The sequence below is a fragment of the Chenopodium quinoa genome, unplaced genomic scaffold (genome assembly GCF_001683475.1).
Source record: "Chenopodium quinoa cultivar QQ74 unplaced genomic scaffold, ASM168347v1, whole genome shotgun sequence".
NCBI classification, from domain to species: Eukaryota; Viridiplantae; Streptophyta; class Magnoliopsida; order Caryophyllales; family Amaranthaceae; genus Chenopodium; species Chenopodium quinoa.
This window is the reverse complement of record NW_018742204.1, coordinates 5,711,666-5,728,429: the sequence shown is the minus strand read 5'-3', so window position 1 is coordinate 5,728,429 and position 16,764 is coordinate 5,711,666. Positions and strand designations below refer to the sequence as shown.

The following is a 16,764-nucleotide window of genomic DNA, read 5'->3' as shown; positions in this document are numbered from 1 at the left end:
AATAACTACATATATAAGTTACTACAATATTTTATAGTGATAAAAACTTGCAAAGAGATTCCCAATGGGCATGTGTTATTGATTGACGTTATAAATACGGGGGTACATACACCTCCTATAATATCTTCTTTGTTATGGGGATTTAATGTTTGATATGACATGTATTTATAATGGCTGTATTTGCAATTTTTGTATTTTTGCTAGTTTGTTCGGTTTGTCAAGATATACCCCTTAAATTGGTAGGTTTATTTGTTTTATTTTTAATTTTTGAGTTCTGGATTTTATTGTTAAAAAGGGATTTTTTTTTTTTTTTTTTTTTTTTTTTTTTTTTTTTTTTGAGGAAGTATGTAAGTTATTTTGCTATTTAAAAAAAAATTCCATTGTAAAAAAAAAAAAAAAAAAACATAAAGTACTACTACTGGATTATATTGTCTTATTTCACTTTTCTATAATATCTTAAAAACGTAATTGTAAAAATTATTATCAGTTAATATTGCAAAAATATAAAACTACTTAGTCATCAAGATAAATTAAGCAAGATCGTAGTCGAATGCATTTCTTTATATACATATATTTTTCTATAGAGTATTAGATTCCAAATAAAACTGAATCTGTTAAGATTCCAATTACTATGCAAGACAATGAAAAACAAATGGAATTAAGGGGGAGTATTAGCAGTAGCCAGCAGGCAGAACAAGAAAAAACAGGACAATGATTATTCAAATATTAAGCCACTTAAAAATAATAATGTTAAATAGCAATTTTTATGAAGTCGAATCTAATTATTTTTTTTAGGGAGTAAAGTCAACTGCATAGATAGTCATGCACTATCTATCAATCTTTAAAAGTAATGTTAATGTTATTGTTAAAGAAAAAAGCTTTCATTTGGACAATTGAATTGCAGGGGTAGCATGCCATGTATGTATGGTGGCTTGCAGTTGTTTTTGTGCACGCTTAATAATTAACATGTTTTTGAAGCAACATACCATGAAAAACTTAGTAATGAGTTAGTTTTTTACATGTAGCTAATTGGTAAAATGAGTATTTTTTTTTAACACAAATGTACATTATACATAAAAATTAAGTCGGTTTTCTCTCCATACTGAAACCATTCTTCATTTTATAAATGGCTGATGCTTGTCTTAGAGAGGTTAATACAAAGAATCTTTTGCTAGGGTGTATACTTGTTGTTTTTTGGGTTAGACAGGGTGTACAGTTGTATAGTTGATAGTTTGATACAATGACATACACAATTTTGAGTGGTCCTTTTGCATATATATTCAATTCAACTTAAATTAACTAAATGGACAAAATATGAAAATTCTCTTAGATAACTTTGGAGGTTGCCTTATTATAAAAAATAAAATACAATAAAATATGATATGCCCATTCTCCCATTACGTTAATATGTATGACCATATTTTGTAGCTGAAATCTCCACATCAAAGCATTGGAATGCGCATTTTTCAAATGTTGGTTTTCTTCTTCATATTTTAGTTCATATACAATTATTTTTTTTTAAATAAAAATAAGTTCACATTCATGATGGTAGAATACTAAAATGTCCTTAGGGGATTTTCGCCAACAACACAACCTAATTCATAAGATTTAAAGTTTAAACTGTAAACTATGTGATAAGAATAATCCTGTCAAGTGAATAAAATTTTAATTGTTATGTATGTAATTGGTGATCAAAGTAAATTTTTTTTTGTTTTTGTTTTTGTTTTTTTTTTTTTTATTTGTTAGGTTTAGTTTTTGGTGATCAAATAAAACCTAGTATGTAATTGGTGATCTTTATTTATTTAGCACTTTCCTAAAACCTAAACAAGAGATTTAGATTTGCCCTTTTCTCGCCTTAGTTGCTTGAATGTGAGCTTTATTTATTTAGCACTTTCCTATTTGGCTAAGTAGATCAGGCAACATTTATCTCATACACAAACGCATATTTTAGTCAACAAGGGCCATTTTAACAATAATATTTTTTTTAAAACGTCAACAATATAGTGAATCTACATATAATATTAGGAGTAGCTAAATAGCATCTTATACCTTGTGATGGGAATCTCATACTAGTTGATTTTTTCAATATCAAATTCATATCCAACAAACATGCATTGTAGTGACCTTATTTTCTTCTATCTTACCTCATCACCTACAATGTAAAATATCCAATGAAGCGATGCTTTCTTCCATCTCATAGAAACACGAAAGAATTTGTAAAAATAAAGACATTGTATGGTAGTTTTGTAATATTTGTTTTTGATTTTATTTGTTATGTTTTTTTTTTTTTATTATAAATTCAGTACTGTGTAAGACCTTACTTTCTTCATTTTACTAGTTTAGTCCCGTGCGATGCACGGTTTTAAAATAAGAAATGAATTATAGACTCTTTAACACATGTTGAGAGAAAACAACTACTTTCTCTGTATTATGTACTTTCTAATTATATATGAAAATACAATTTTCAAAAATCCATATTTTCATATTTAATTAGAAAGAATTAGTTAAAATACGTAGTATATTATTAGCTTTTTTTTAACAACTACTTGTAAATAATAAAATAGTATAATATGCGTAGAAAACTTGAAATTTAAAATTCTATTTGAATTGAATTTTAAAAACAGTTAAATAGGGTAACTCAAAATGGAATAAAAATTAGTTAAAAAAAATGACATCCTCCTTGCATTTTGGCGGGAAAAAAAATTAAGTGAGAGAGTAACACGTAAACAGTGATGACGTCAGCGGTTGTTACTTTAGTAATATTTATAGATTTGTTAAGGCAAGTATAATAATAAAAAAAATGGTGTCAACTAAATAAAAATGGTGGTAGTATAATTCTGCTTGATCTTTATACATATGGCATTTATCTCCATATGTATACATAATTTATTTTAATATATTATATTATTTTTTGAATATTTAATTAAAGTATTTTTCCATATGAAATTTGCATGAGAATTGCAAAAAAATGTAGAATTAACAAAAACAGATTGAAAGAATATAAAATTATATAAAATTGAAATGTAGTTTATAGCATTATAGATTTATGGTACTATAATTTTTCTGCCATTTTCTCTAGTACTTTGCTTGATACTTTTAAGATTTACCACTTAAATCTCTCTTTGCTATATAATGAACCACAAATGTTTACACTTTGGCCCTGTTTGGTTTGATGTAAAAGGTTTTCATGGAAAATGAATTTTCCATTTTTTTTTTCCCATTTTCCTTTGTTTGGTTTGTTAAGGAGTGGAAAACAATTTTTCAAGGGTGGAAAATTCCATCCTTAATGATGGAAAACATTTTCCTTCCAAAAACAAGGGAAGCCACATTTTCCTCTCTCCTCCTTACCTCTTTTTTTACTTCCCTCTCATTCATCCTTACATTTTCACTCTTATTTTTTATTTTTCTTGGACTTTTCTTGTATGCAACCAAACAAAGGAAAACTAATTTGCAATTGTGTTTTTCCTTGAAAATATGTTTCCATGAAAACTAATTTTCCATTAAAAATGTTTTACATTAAACCAAACGCGGCCTTTATGTGGTTAAAATTTTAAAACTTGGGTTTTGTTAAACTCGAGAAGAATTGGAGAAAAAGGTCGGCTTCGCCTTGTATTGAAATTCATCACGCGCCCTCCACACAACACACCAGCACACAACACGCGTACTACACATACACCCACAACAAAGCAGCGTACACAAACCCTAAGTAGCGCACCACACACCAAATCGAGAGATTAAAACCTAACCCCTCAACACACACACGAATCAAATAATGAAGCCCTAATCTCACACTTTTGTGGAAAATTTTAACAAAAAAAAATACGAATTGAATGAAATTACATGGATCGAAAAAAATTCTCTAATTTTAAAGAGGTTGTGATACCATGTTAAACTCAAGAACAATTAGAGAAAACGGCTTCGCCTTGTATTAAAATACACAACCATACATATAGTATAATACAAAGAGACCTAACTTGCCTAAAACTTCTAAAAAAATATACATGACAAATATACAATATTAACATAAACCAATCGATTTCCAAAAAAAAAAAAAAAAAAAAAAAAAAGTAGTAAATAAATATTTGATAATTAAAAAAGAAACACATTATTGAATTTGTCTTATAATATGTATATGTATATCTTCAATATATTAATGTTTATACAATTTGCTTATAAACAAATCAAATACTCTAATGTTCTTTAGTTTTCCATAAAAAAAAAATAGTTTTGTTGTTGTTTTTTTTTTTATTTTTTTTTTTTTTTGAGGGGACATAAAAAGTTAATATGAACTATGAAGTGACCAGAATTAAAAGAAAATGAAGGCAGTTGTAGTCTGTAGTCAACTAGTCAATAGTAGCTACTAGCTAGACCTTAAGTATATTAAGGCTGTAATTGGACTGCCATTATTCCATCCCGAAGTCCAGCCCAGCCCTAACATTCAAATTCAAAATTTTCATTTTATGGCCCACTAACTTAATAGTACTATCTCTTATACTATGTATATAAATTATTTATTTATTTATTTATTTTTAATTGCAATCGATTACTTTAGACCTGACAAACGGGTCTTTCGGATCGGATCAAATTGGGTCGGGTCATTTTCGAGTCAGCAAATATTCGGGTCAGGTTCGAGTTGGGTTGGGTCACTTCGAGTTTCGGGTCAACACTTCGGTCAAGTTCAGGTCGAGTCCGGCCAATTTTTAGGACCAATTTTTAGGTCGGGTTAATTCGGGTCATATCAACTTTGTGTCGGGTCTCCAAAATAAATTCACTTTTAAAAAAAAAGTTGAAAAAATAAAGTAAAATCGTTAAAAATAAAATCATGATGAGTACCTATGACCGAGGAACGAAAGAAAGAAGCCCTAAACTAAGTAATTCACCATCTCACCCTAATCACTACAGGAATTGAGTCAAGTTGATTTGGGTCAATCAATTCAGGTTAAATTCGGGTTAAAATAGGGTCGGGTCATTTTGGGTTTCGGGTCACTACGGGTCGGGTCAAGTTAAGGGTCAATTTCAGATCGGGTCAGTTTGGATCATTGGTTCATATTCGGGTCAAATTCATTTTGGGTCGGGTCAGTTCAAGTTCAGGTCAACTTTTAGGTTGTAAGTCACGTCAGGATTGCCAGTCCTACATTACTTTATATTAAATTGGAGCTTTTTTTATTAGGAAGTTTTTCCTCCTAATTTTTTATATTTTTATTTTTAATAAAAGCATTAATCTGCTTTGTAAATTCATTATATTTATTTATTATAATTTTTTCGAAGACTATTATTATAATTCACGATTGTGTAACTTGTCCTATATTTCTGTTTTGATTATCAATAATTTTAAAATCGAACATAGCTTGAGAATTATCTAGTTAGGTTTGTTTGTTTTTTTTTTTTTTTTTGGAAAGAACTTGAGAATTATCTAGTTGTATCTAAAATAGAATGCAAAGGGTCAATTTTTTTCAGGCCTAAAGAATGGTCCAGCCCTTCCCTATACCATGGAATTTTTTGAAGCTAAGCCTTTTTTTTTCTTTCATTTTTTATAAAAAAATAAAGACAAGGAAAAGATACTAATCAAGGAGTCACAGGCAACAATTTAAAAAAAAAATGATTCGACATTACAATAAATTAATGTCAATCCGCCTTCATACAATATTTGGAGATCGTGTCAATGACAAACTTAAAAACATAGCTTCATTTCAAATATCACCATATTTACATATAAGAAGACATGATAGAATATAGGCTGAAGACACTACACACACAGACGTAGCTGAAAACCAGAAGAAATCGGAGCAAACACTTTAGATTGTTCAAGTATATGCTCAACGGTAAACTACAACAAAATCACCACCACCCCCACCTTAATATTTAACATTGCTATATTCTCGAATGCAAATCTAATCAGAATAATACACTGTGACTACAAAACTTGCAACTACATATTTGGGGACCAACAAATCATTCAGACCAGAATCGAACAAAGGCATCTACAAAAGCTTTAAAGATAGTCAGTAGAGGATTGCCTTCTTTCTTTGAGGCTTTCCATGATTCACTGAAAAAAAAGAGAGCAAACATCATAGTCAGCAAGATTCATAAAATCAACTATACTTATGCAAGTGTAGCTTCGCTAAGAATACTTACAGGTCAATTCTATCTAACAGAGGAGAACTTCCAACTATAGGTTTTCCATCTCTCTTTGAATCATTTCCAGTTACAACTGTTGGCTCCTTGAAATTTTTGCCACTTGAATCATTTATATTTTCCAAGCAACTTGTTCCCTTTGAAGCAGTTTTTGGCTACAATGCATCAAAAGAAGGATTACTCACCAAATTATACCAATGCTTTGCACAATATTGATAAAAAGGACTCTAACAGAGAGTATCTTCATATGGAAGAAGAAAACGAAGCCATAATTCAGCATCAGAACAAAAAGTAAATTCTGAATCTCAGACTAGGCAAAATATTCACGATCACATAAAGTTTAAATGTGTCATCTGTGGAGGAAGACCTGCAGAAAAATCTAAGTACCTGTATGTGAAAAAGTTCCAATGCCTCTGCTCAAAATTCCAATTTCATAATGCATTTCTCAGAATACACAGGTATGAAATGTGTCTACTTTGTCCAGTAAAAATATCTTCTAAATCCATGTAGGATCTACGAACTTTTAGCTCAACCACTGCACTTGCATCCTTCCCTTTGTTCCTTCTTAATTCTAATACTGTCTATTTCTAATACAATAGTTCACAGAGTCTTTTTAAGAATTAAGACTATACAACACTAAAGCATTGATTTGAAAAAGATTATTTTAAAATGATTTCATGAATTGCCTATATTTCTTATTTGTTGTAAAGTAGCAAACATTTGTTCAGAAGAAAGAAAGATAGCAAAATGCTATCTAACTTTCTAACGGCAAGGCTTGGTACAGTACATCTACTCCTCCCTTTTTTCAACCCTGTCTAGGGAGAGATTGATAATTATAATTTAAGTTTATCCTCATCTCAGATTATTTAATTAAGACAGGGATGGGTCTGTTGCCTACAGATACAGGAATACAGGATAAAGGAGCTAAGGCCGACATTCAAATTCAACGTTGCCCAAGGACAAATCTTAAAAATTGTCAGTCGCTACAGAGACTTACAACTCAGCACAAAGTTTAAGATTTTACAAAGAATACTGAAGCCTAAACAAGGATTATAAGGTACATACAGCTGACACACATCTAAAACACCAGAAAATTTCACAAATACCGTGCTATTGATACACAAAGATGGTAAGAAGGTACAAAATAAGTATTTGGAAGTTTGCAGATGTAATACCCGTATTTTGGTAATTGTTTTCTATGCTTTAGTGATTATCTTACTTAATAATTATTACTGCGTAGGGGTATTCTAGTAAAATCTTCTTTATGCTTTAAATTTAGGCGCCAGCAGAAATATTCAAAAATTAGTGCCAATTTGAATGTACATAAATTTTCAGTTTTCCAAATAAATACTACCTCCGTTTTTTTTAGTTGACACGTATTCCTTTTTGGAAAGTTTTTTTTAGTTGACACGTTTCTATTTTAGGTAAGTTTTGTATTGTTAATTGACTATTTTACCCACACTTTTTCTCCTCCCAAAAAAGACCCCACCCTCTATCCTCTCTCCTCCATAGCCCCTCTCTCCTCTGGACCTCAATCTCTCCTCTATGCTCTCTCTTTCTCCTCTTGATTTTGTCACTAGTTAATTTTCTCTTTTCCAAAATTATCAAACACCATTATCAATTGATGAACTACTAATTACATAGTTACATTCCCTCATGCTATGTTACTCGGACTCTTTCATTGACCTCACGTAACCGTGTCGACACGACTCGTGTCGGACACCGACACCGACACCGACACTTGGACACTTCATTTTTAACTAAAAACAAAACTTTTTTTAAGAAAATGGGCGAGTCCGATACTTGGACACCCGTGTCTAATTTGACACTTCATCCGAGTCCAAGTAACATTGCCCTCATGCAGTGTTTTTCATCATTCCAACTACCATCCCACGTCCTTACATATTTAGATTTTGGGTTCATATATAAAATTATTAGGCACATGGGTTAAGGCTAGTGATTTGTTCAACATCATAATTATTAACCACATATCTCCCTATAAAAGATTAGCACCACAAAGCTAGTCGAAGAAAATGATTTTTTATAACATACACGCACATAATTTCATGAATTTACCCATCAATTTCAAGCATATAAAATATGCATTACATCTTCTTTAAGTATAAAATATATTTTTAAAATTGTATTTTAGAGAAAGATGAATAGCATGGATGTGTTGGACTGACAATGAGCCTAGGTTGGACTTTTGCTCCGGAGAATGTCGACTCTAAGCTCTCCTATTTGGATCTCACTAGTCTAGCTAATCCACAGTTCCACACTATAAATCAAGTATGACTTAAGATTTTTTAAAACTTTTGAAATTAAAAGTTAAATTGCAAAAGTATTTCAAGGCAATTTCAAAAACTCTATGTGAATTATGTACATATGAACTAAATGTGTTTCTAGAATGTAAGGTCAAATTAGATATTAGGAGTCCAATTTTGGTTAAGGATTAAGAATTTTTATAAAGCTTTAAATCGATTATTATTCGATTATTGGTGAACTTTATGAATTATTATTCCAAATGAAAATGATTGAAAACTACGCAAATGTTATGGGAAATGCATGAAATTATGCGTATGTACGTTGTTAAGTGAACTTGCATGTTTAACAAATGTTGCAAGTTGTGAAAGATCTTTTTCTTTCAGCTTGGATAAAAAGGCTTCTTTATTTATTTATTTATTTATTATTATTATTAGGAAATTTTAGAAAATAAGATAAAAATAAAAAAAATAAAAATAATAAATAAATAAACACAAAATTGGATTGTAACATTTACTACAACACCACGAATAACTTTAAAATTAGAATTCACCACCATTTAACTTTTTCATCCAAAAAATCGTTAAGTGGGGGCCATAATTGACACGTATCAATAATCTATTGGTTTAAAAATTAAAATTAAAAAATAAATTTATCTCTGGAGGGCTGAGCAAAACTTCCCGAAAAATCGAGCCGTAACCATTCCGAAAATTAGGGCACCCGATCCGGTAACCATGGGTACCCGTTCCGATAATTTGTTATCGGGTATGGTTATTGGGTATTGTAGACACCTAAAATGTCTCCCTAAAACCAAACCCGATGATGAACAACCTTTCACCGCCATTATTGGACGGGTTGAGTATTTAATATTTGGAGTGCTTAGATCCATGTTTACATTAAATACATTTCATAAACCAATCCATTTCCTAGCTTATTTCCCTACGCCATAACTTGTTTTCCTCTTTTCGTGTCCATATCGCATAATCGACATAAACTGATTTTTTGGCCTTATAATTTTGATCCAATTATTATTTAGTTGGACAAGCCTTGAAATAAGCTTTCCAACAATATATCATAAGCCTTATTCTGATTTAAAACGAAGAAGATATGAGCCAAACACTAAACTCAGCCCAAAAGACACCCTTCTACTAAAACGACCATATCTTAAAATCTACAAATGATTTTGAACTGATTCCAATCGAGTTGGAAAGTAGACTTGATAAGCTTTCCAATGATATATTATATGCCTTATTCCGAGTTATGGATCAAAAGTTATGATAATTTTAAAAATGCGTTAAAACAGGAATTGCCGCGTCGCAGCAATATCTGACGTGGCAGATAGTACCGTGTCACTACAATCTGTACCGTGTCGCGGTATATATACCGTGACACGGTGCTGTTTCCGTGTCATTTCCCCCGCGCTTTACCGTGACACGGTGTACTATACCGTGCCACGGTGGACACTGCCGTGTAACGAAATTTTCTCGTGTTTTCTCCGCGTAAAACCTAACGCGTTATATCCAAAGTTGGTCTGTTTCTGTCCCGCGTCACACCAAAGTACCCTGCGTCACGAGAATCCTTGCCGTGTCGCGGTATTAGTTTTAGGTTTTTTATCTTTTTAAGGTTCCGTGTGTTCCTTCTACTCATTTCCCTATAAATTCCCCCCTCATTTATACAGTTCAGGGCACCAAATCAATTAATTCTCTCTTCTGTCTTCTATGCTCTAGCCTAAACACTAGTCTACCTTTTCTTTTGAAATTCCTTCCTTAAGCACTCCAAGGAGTCCGTACTTTACTCGAGGTTTTGTCCTTAAACCAAGGCATGAAAGGTAGAACTGTTTAGGGGTTTGGCCCCAAATTCACTCTATTTAATTTAATTTATTGTTTTATTTATTTCCTTGAAGTTACTAACTCATTTATTGTTTTATAGTTGCAAGCAAACAAAATCAAAGTAAGAATTATATTCCTTTTATTTCTATTATTTTTCTAACGATTTTATATTGTTGGATTTATTGTTGAATTGCTTTCAATATTAATGTTAATTCTATTATTATTTTTTATGATCACCATATTGCATGTTTAAAGGGAATATGTAATTGAAAATCACGCCTAATAAGATAATTTGGACAACCAGTTTAGGTTCCTTTTTAATCTTGTTGTTTAATCAAGTGATCACAAATATTTTAGAATTATGTGTTGCATTTATATTCAACCAATTTATCCTAATGATAGTTTGGAGCAAATTGAATCTTTGGTTGCATGCCTTTGAGATCGCAGGAATCACTTTTCACTATAAGAATCAAGTAGAGGCCAATACGGGCGAATGTGACTCCATGACTCACTTCATACCATCATCCCCGATCCTCCTTTCGTGGTTCCGAACCATATGGAGTTAGTAATCTCATGAATTATGAATGGGGTGTAGCCTTCACGGGTCAATCTTTACTGCCTATCGTTGTCCCTTTATTCATGGTTGCCTTTTATGATCCGTGAACGGTTTACAAGTTCCTTAAAAACTTGTTAGCGGCTCTCTACTTTTCTTGTCCCCAATCGTATATGACAATTCTCACTTCCTATGAGTGCCAAGCATATTCACAACATGCTAACATACGCGCACTTCGAACGACGCCTACAGATATCATTTTAAAATTAATGATTACCCGATCTGATAAGCATCTTTTTGTTTTTCTCCCTACTTAAATATATATTTTTTTTAAATCTAAACTCTTACTTTACTTCATAATTACTTTATAATATCAATGATTAGTGATATTATTAATAATTTGGTCAAAATCATATGATATTGTTGTTAATTAGTGGTAAATTATATCATAATACCTACAAAATTAAGTTTAATTATCATTATTGGATATCTTATTGGGTACCCGATAACCGATCCGAAAATCCGGATACCCAAAGTTCAGATACCCAAACTTATCGGTTCGGGTTATGGATATCTCTTTTAGTAATTTTGTTATCGGGTACCCGAACCGTTAGTACTAACGGTACGAGTACTCGTCCCATGCTCACCCCTACTTACAACGCCAGACCCACACCGGAGCCACCTGGAGTCGCCGACACCCTAACCTAAGCCGTCGCCCATCGGCACCCCCTGCCCCACCTAAAACCGACGAAAACAAGCCCCACCATCCATTCTTGCCTTTTCACCCCCCAAAAACCACCCCACGACGCAAAGCCAACCAAGCCGTCGGAACTCCATCGCCAGTCGCCGAACTCCTACCACCAAACTCCTACCACTGCAACATCACACCACCACCACCTACCTCAGCAACATCGCCAAACTCCCCTCACTTGCCCAGATTCGTCGCCGAAACCCCAACCCACACCCAAACCCAAATATCGCCTTACACTTCTCAACCTCACCAGAACACAAACCTGAACCCAAACCAAATTGAATTGGGACTGAGGCGTGGTACGGTGTGGTGCGTTGTTCAGGTGGTCAGCTAGGCTGTCTTGGTTTCATCGGTCGGCTAGGGGGAGTCGACAACGGGGGTTGGGGTGGCTATGGTGGGCCAAGGGGGATGGTGGTGAAGGTGATGCTTGTTTTAAGATTTTAGGGTTTTTCTTTTTCTTTTTTTTTTTTAATTTCTTTTTAATCCAGTAGACATTTCACACGTGTACAATGTGGGGCCCACTAACGGTTTTTTTTTTTTATCGCATTAATAGTTGGTGGTGAAATCAATTTTTTTAGTATTTTTGTGGTGTTATATTAAAAGTTATCAAATTTTGGGTTTTTTTTTTTTTTGGGTGTTATTTTCTAAAAATTCCTTATTATTATGGTTAATTAACTTAATTTGATGTATTATGCGTTTGACCTCCATGATAGCTATGATATAGAACAAGTGACTATAGACTCCTAGATTATCCTTTCAGCCTTGGCCCATTTGGTTAATACTTTCAATTGGGATGGGAGTTAGAATTAATAAAAAAAATTGACATGAGAGAGAGTGATTGGGAGGTGCCAAGGGAGGTACTTTGGTGAGCTATGTTGAAAAAGGTATTCTACGAAGACAAATGTGAGGACATGTGGAGTGCATCAAGGGTCTGTATTAAGGGTTTAAGCTAAGTCGGAGTAACTTGGAATATTTAGTGTGCCGCTTAGGTACAAGCTATAAAGTAGTGAGCTTGGACGGAAAGGATTTGACCATGACCGAATATTTTAAATATCTTGGGTCAATCATCCGGAATATGTTATTAAGCTACAAGGTGCTCCAATGGTGAGAAATAAAATGTTGTACCTTGAACAAATAAATTAAATAGTTTTAATTATACACATGTCATAATATAAGTAGGTGAAGTGTTCTTTGAAAAATCAAGCAACGTAGCTTGTTTGAGCAACGTTGCTTGATGTAGCTACATCAATATCGTCACTCCAATGGTAAGCTTCATGCTTACAATTTAATTTAATTTGCAAGTAGATCCTTTTTGTTAAAATGGATGCGCAATAACACTCTAAGAGATAAAATAAAAAATGATGTTATTTGCAAGAAAATGGGTGTCGTAGGCATTACAGACAAACTAAGGGAAAATCGCCAAACGTTGGTTCACATATGTGAGACCCGAGGGACCATGGAGAGGTTAAACGAGGGAGAGGGAGGCCAAAAATGACTTAGTTGAAAGGAGTTAGGATGGAGGAGGAAAATTATTGTAGATGCCGATGCGGCATAATCACTTTTGGTTAATGTAGCTGACTCCACTTATTGGATTAAGGCTTTGATTGATTATTTAGAATACTTCCTTGATAATAGTTCACTAAAGTTCTCATGGAATTATCACTGTTGTTCCATCTAAAATGATCATAATCGGGCAATTTTGCTAATAAAGGAATTTAATGCGGCTTGTCACATGGGTGAGCGAAAAATTAGGGTACATACGGGTTTCGATTCTGAGTAGGAAAATTTTTGTAGATGCCTATGCGGCATAATCACTTTTGGTTAATGTAGCTGACTACACTTATTGGATTAAGGCTTTGATTGATTATTTAGAATACTTCCTTGATTATAGTTCACTAAAGTTCTCATGAAATTATCACTGTTGTTCCATCTAAAATGATCATAATCGGGCAATTTATTGTCTTGAGTTCCAGGCTTCAGGAATACCTACCCTTTTGACTGTGAAAGAAGCATAACTACATCTTACAAATACTTCCAATGCTAAGGAATGTGAAAAATTCAACAAATTGGCTAAGACGTAGCCTTTATCAATCACATATTTCTCCCCCCCCCCCCCCTCTCTTTCTTTTTACATTTCAAGAAAATGGTGACTTTCAACGACAAAGTTGGATATTTAGAGAAGGTTATTTCATTTTATGGAATTGAATTACAATTTTTTTTTACCAAAATTCAATTTCAAGTTCCAAACATAATCTTACAGAAATTTTGAAACTATTCTCAGTTTTATGAAATAAAATTATTTACGTGGAATATGCATGAAATAGGTATAGTAAAGTTCTGTTAGAGTGCAGAGATAACATCTATCCCTATGGGTGCACTATGTCACTTTGGTTCCTCAAAAAAAATGTCACTTTGGTTCCACCAAGCCAAACAAGACCTAATTGGATAAGAAGATAAGAGAGATAAGAGTGTAAGCTCTTGGCATTGGCATGATGCTTGTAAACTGCAAAATTATGAATCAACTGAATTTCATGTTTGGTGCATTTTAGGATCAGCCCTAGAAACCTAAGTGTTCTGCTCAACCATTCAAAGTGACTGTCAAAGACAAATAGACCTTTAATAAATAAATAAATAAATCTGACCTGAAGGTTATTTGGTTCAGCAGTCTTCAATGTTGAGTCATCATGTGGTGGTACTTGGTTCACGCGATCATGGTGGAATACAGTATCATCTTTGCTTGGGACCGAATCGGGCATATCTATCGAGTCAATTTTGAGATTATCCTCCCTATGTTGAACCACCATATGGTTGACCTCTGCATGCTGAATTATCATATCATGGCTTCCACCTGATGCTGAAACTTCAAAGTGTTCTTCTCTCTTAATTGTCATCAGATCAGAAGAATTGTCAGAGGAGATATCTTTACCCAAGACCAGAGTGCTATTGCTTAATTTAACCTTTTCAGCTACCAAATCATTCAAATTACAATCGAATTTTCCTGATTCAGATGATATGCTTCTTAAGTCATTAGTTTCCTCAGTTGTGGGCCTCAATGGGAAAGTCTCTACCTGCACAACCTCAGTTGAAAGTGTTGAATTAGTTTCTTGTGTACCTGTACTTTCTGATTCTTCACCTGCTTTTAAATTCTCACATTCTGGTGATCCTTCTGCTAACAGCTTATCAAACTCCTCAGACGTGTCATTAATCTGCACATGGTTTACAAAATGATCACTATCCATTTCACTCACATTGAAACACTGCCCATTGCTATTCAAAGACACCTCCTCCAAATTTTCCTGTTCTTGATGATCCGAAATAACAGGGTTAACAATCTTATCACTTGATATACATGCCACCTTAACAGCCTCTTCCCCTATTTTTTCAGTCTGGTGTTCAGTAGAGTACAGGACAACATCCAAATCAAAATGACTGGTAGATTGCCCATTGTTGTCTAAATTGAGCACCATAGTTTCCTTTTTTTCTTGACTCGAAAAACCATTCAGTCCGCTTGTTGTCTGAAACAAAACACCTTGAGGTTCAGAAGAAATTGTTCCCAACGGATAATCAACCGCAATGGTATCATCTTTTTGCTCTTCATAATTAAATTGTCCAGGATCCAGAACCCTATTCTCTTGAATTATCTCCCTAACAATCTCCCGAACGGTATAAAACGAACCCCCAACCTCTTTATGAGTTAAATTCAGAGATGGAAAATTCCCATTATTAGAACTCTGGTATCTGCAAACCAGTCAGCAATAATATTGGAATAGTTAAAATCTAATTCCTCAGCATATAGACATCTATATATAAATTTACGAATTGTAACCTGCTTCAACCAACATATACCCCCAATCCTTTTATACTTGCAATTGGGTAAAATGTCGTTAGATTCATCTCAATGTAATTTTAATAAATATCAATTTTTAAAATAACTAACTCAAAATTATACTCCTAACAACCACATGACCCACTAAATTACACTCCTAGTAACCACTCGTCATATTTAAAGTTTATTATATCATGTAAACCCCACCTTTCATAATTACCGCGCTAAAGGGTGTGTTGCATCTAAAAGAAAATGGAGGAAGTATATATGGTCAAAATTATAGATTGGCTAATGGGTCAGTCAAACCGTTGCAAATATTCAGAAACCAAAGAAAGTATCAAACAAAGCATACATTGCATCTAAACCAAATTATTGCAAGATAGTTATAGTCAAAATTGTGCATTGGAGACTGTAAATAAAATTGCAACTACTATAAAACGGAGGAAGTATACCATAATAATTATGCAATACAGTTACATCATTCAAATTAAACCAGAAGGATACCTTTTAATGAAAGACTCAATCATAATCTTTCTTTCCTCTTTGGAACGCCGAATTCGAGACCTTTTACCCCCTGAATCATTTGATGTAGCTAAAGCAAATGTTTGCCCAACCCAATTTCCCTTCAAACTATACATGCTACAATTTTTTCAAATCTTCTCATATACTGCAAAATTCCCGAAAAAAAAATACCCATTACAAAATTCAATGTTACAAACAACAAAAATTAGATACAATGACAAAAAAATGAAGACTGAAATTGGGCTATGAGAAATCTTACCGAAAATGTAAAAGGTCTAATTGAAAGGTTGGGGGATTGGAAGAACGATGTAGAAACTGAGTGAGAGTGTAGACTGATGACAGTGGGAGAGTGAAAACGCAAAAACCCTACAAAAGTATGGAAAAGTTCAACATATTTAAAACCCTTTTTTTTTGTTTTTTTTAAGTTTTGGGTTTGTTAAAAATTAGGTTCGGAGTTTTGGACATCTATATTGCTTTTATTGGCTTGGCTAAAGGCGCACTAGGGCGGGAGACTTTGGCACTTTCCAATTTATTTATTATTTTTTTTAACAAGGTGAAAAAAGATTTCATTAATGAAATATATTCAAACGACACTTATAAATAATTCCTAAGAAATCTAAAATTCCAATACCAGTACAAATCACCTTAAAACTAGTTACATCGCAGCTTCGATTGATGATCGCCTTAATAAAAAGATTCATGTGAAGCAATATAATATGTGAGTTAGCTCTAATTCGGCTAGAGATCCAAAAATTCTGGCCCAAAACTTGGCATGACTCGGCCCGATCCGAGAAGTGTGCTAATTTTTTTGCTTCGGCCCGACCAGACCCGCCCAATAATCACCTTTAACAGTTATGTAAAAGGTATCGTGTCGTCGCGGGCCATG

General features: G+C 33.2%; 1 protein-coding gene across 1 annotated transcript; it reads right to left on the bottom strand.

Moving 5' to 3' along the window:
• Window positions 1-5,619: 5,619 nt before the first annotated feature.
• Window positions 5,620-16,478, bottom strand: LOC110706110. Its single transcript, XM_021884049.1, has 5 exons — window positions 16,138-16,478; window positions 15,861-16,023; window positions 14,173-15,268; window positions 6,136-6,290; window positions 5,620-6,046 (listed from the first exon to the last, which is right to left on the bottom strand). The coding sequence occupies exons 2-5, from the start codon at window positions 15,992-15,994 to the stop codon at window positions 5,953-5,955; spliced, it is 1,479 nt and encodes a 492-aa protein (XP_021739741.1). The 5' UTR covers window positions 15,995-16,023; window positions 16,138-16,478; the 3' UTR covers window positions 5,620-5,952.
• Window positions 16,479-16,764: the final 286 nt, after the last annotated feature.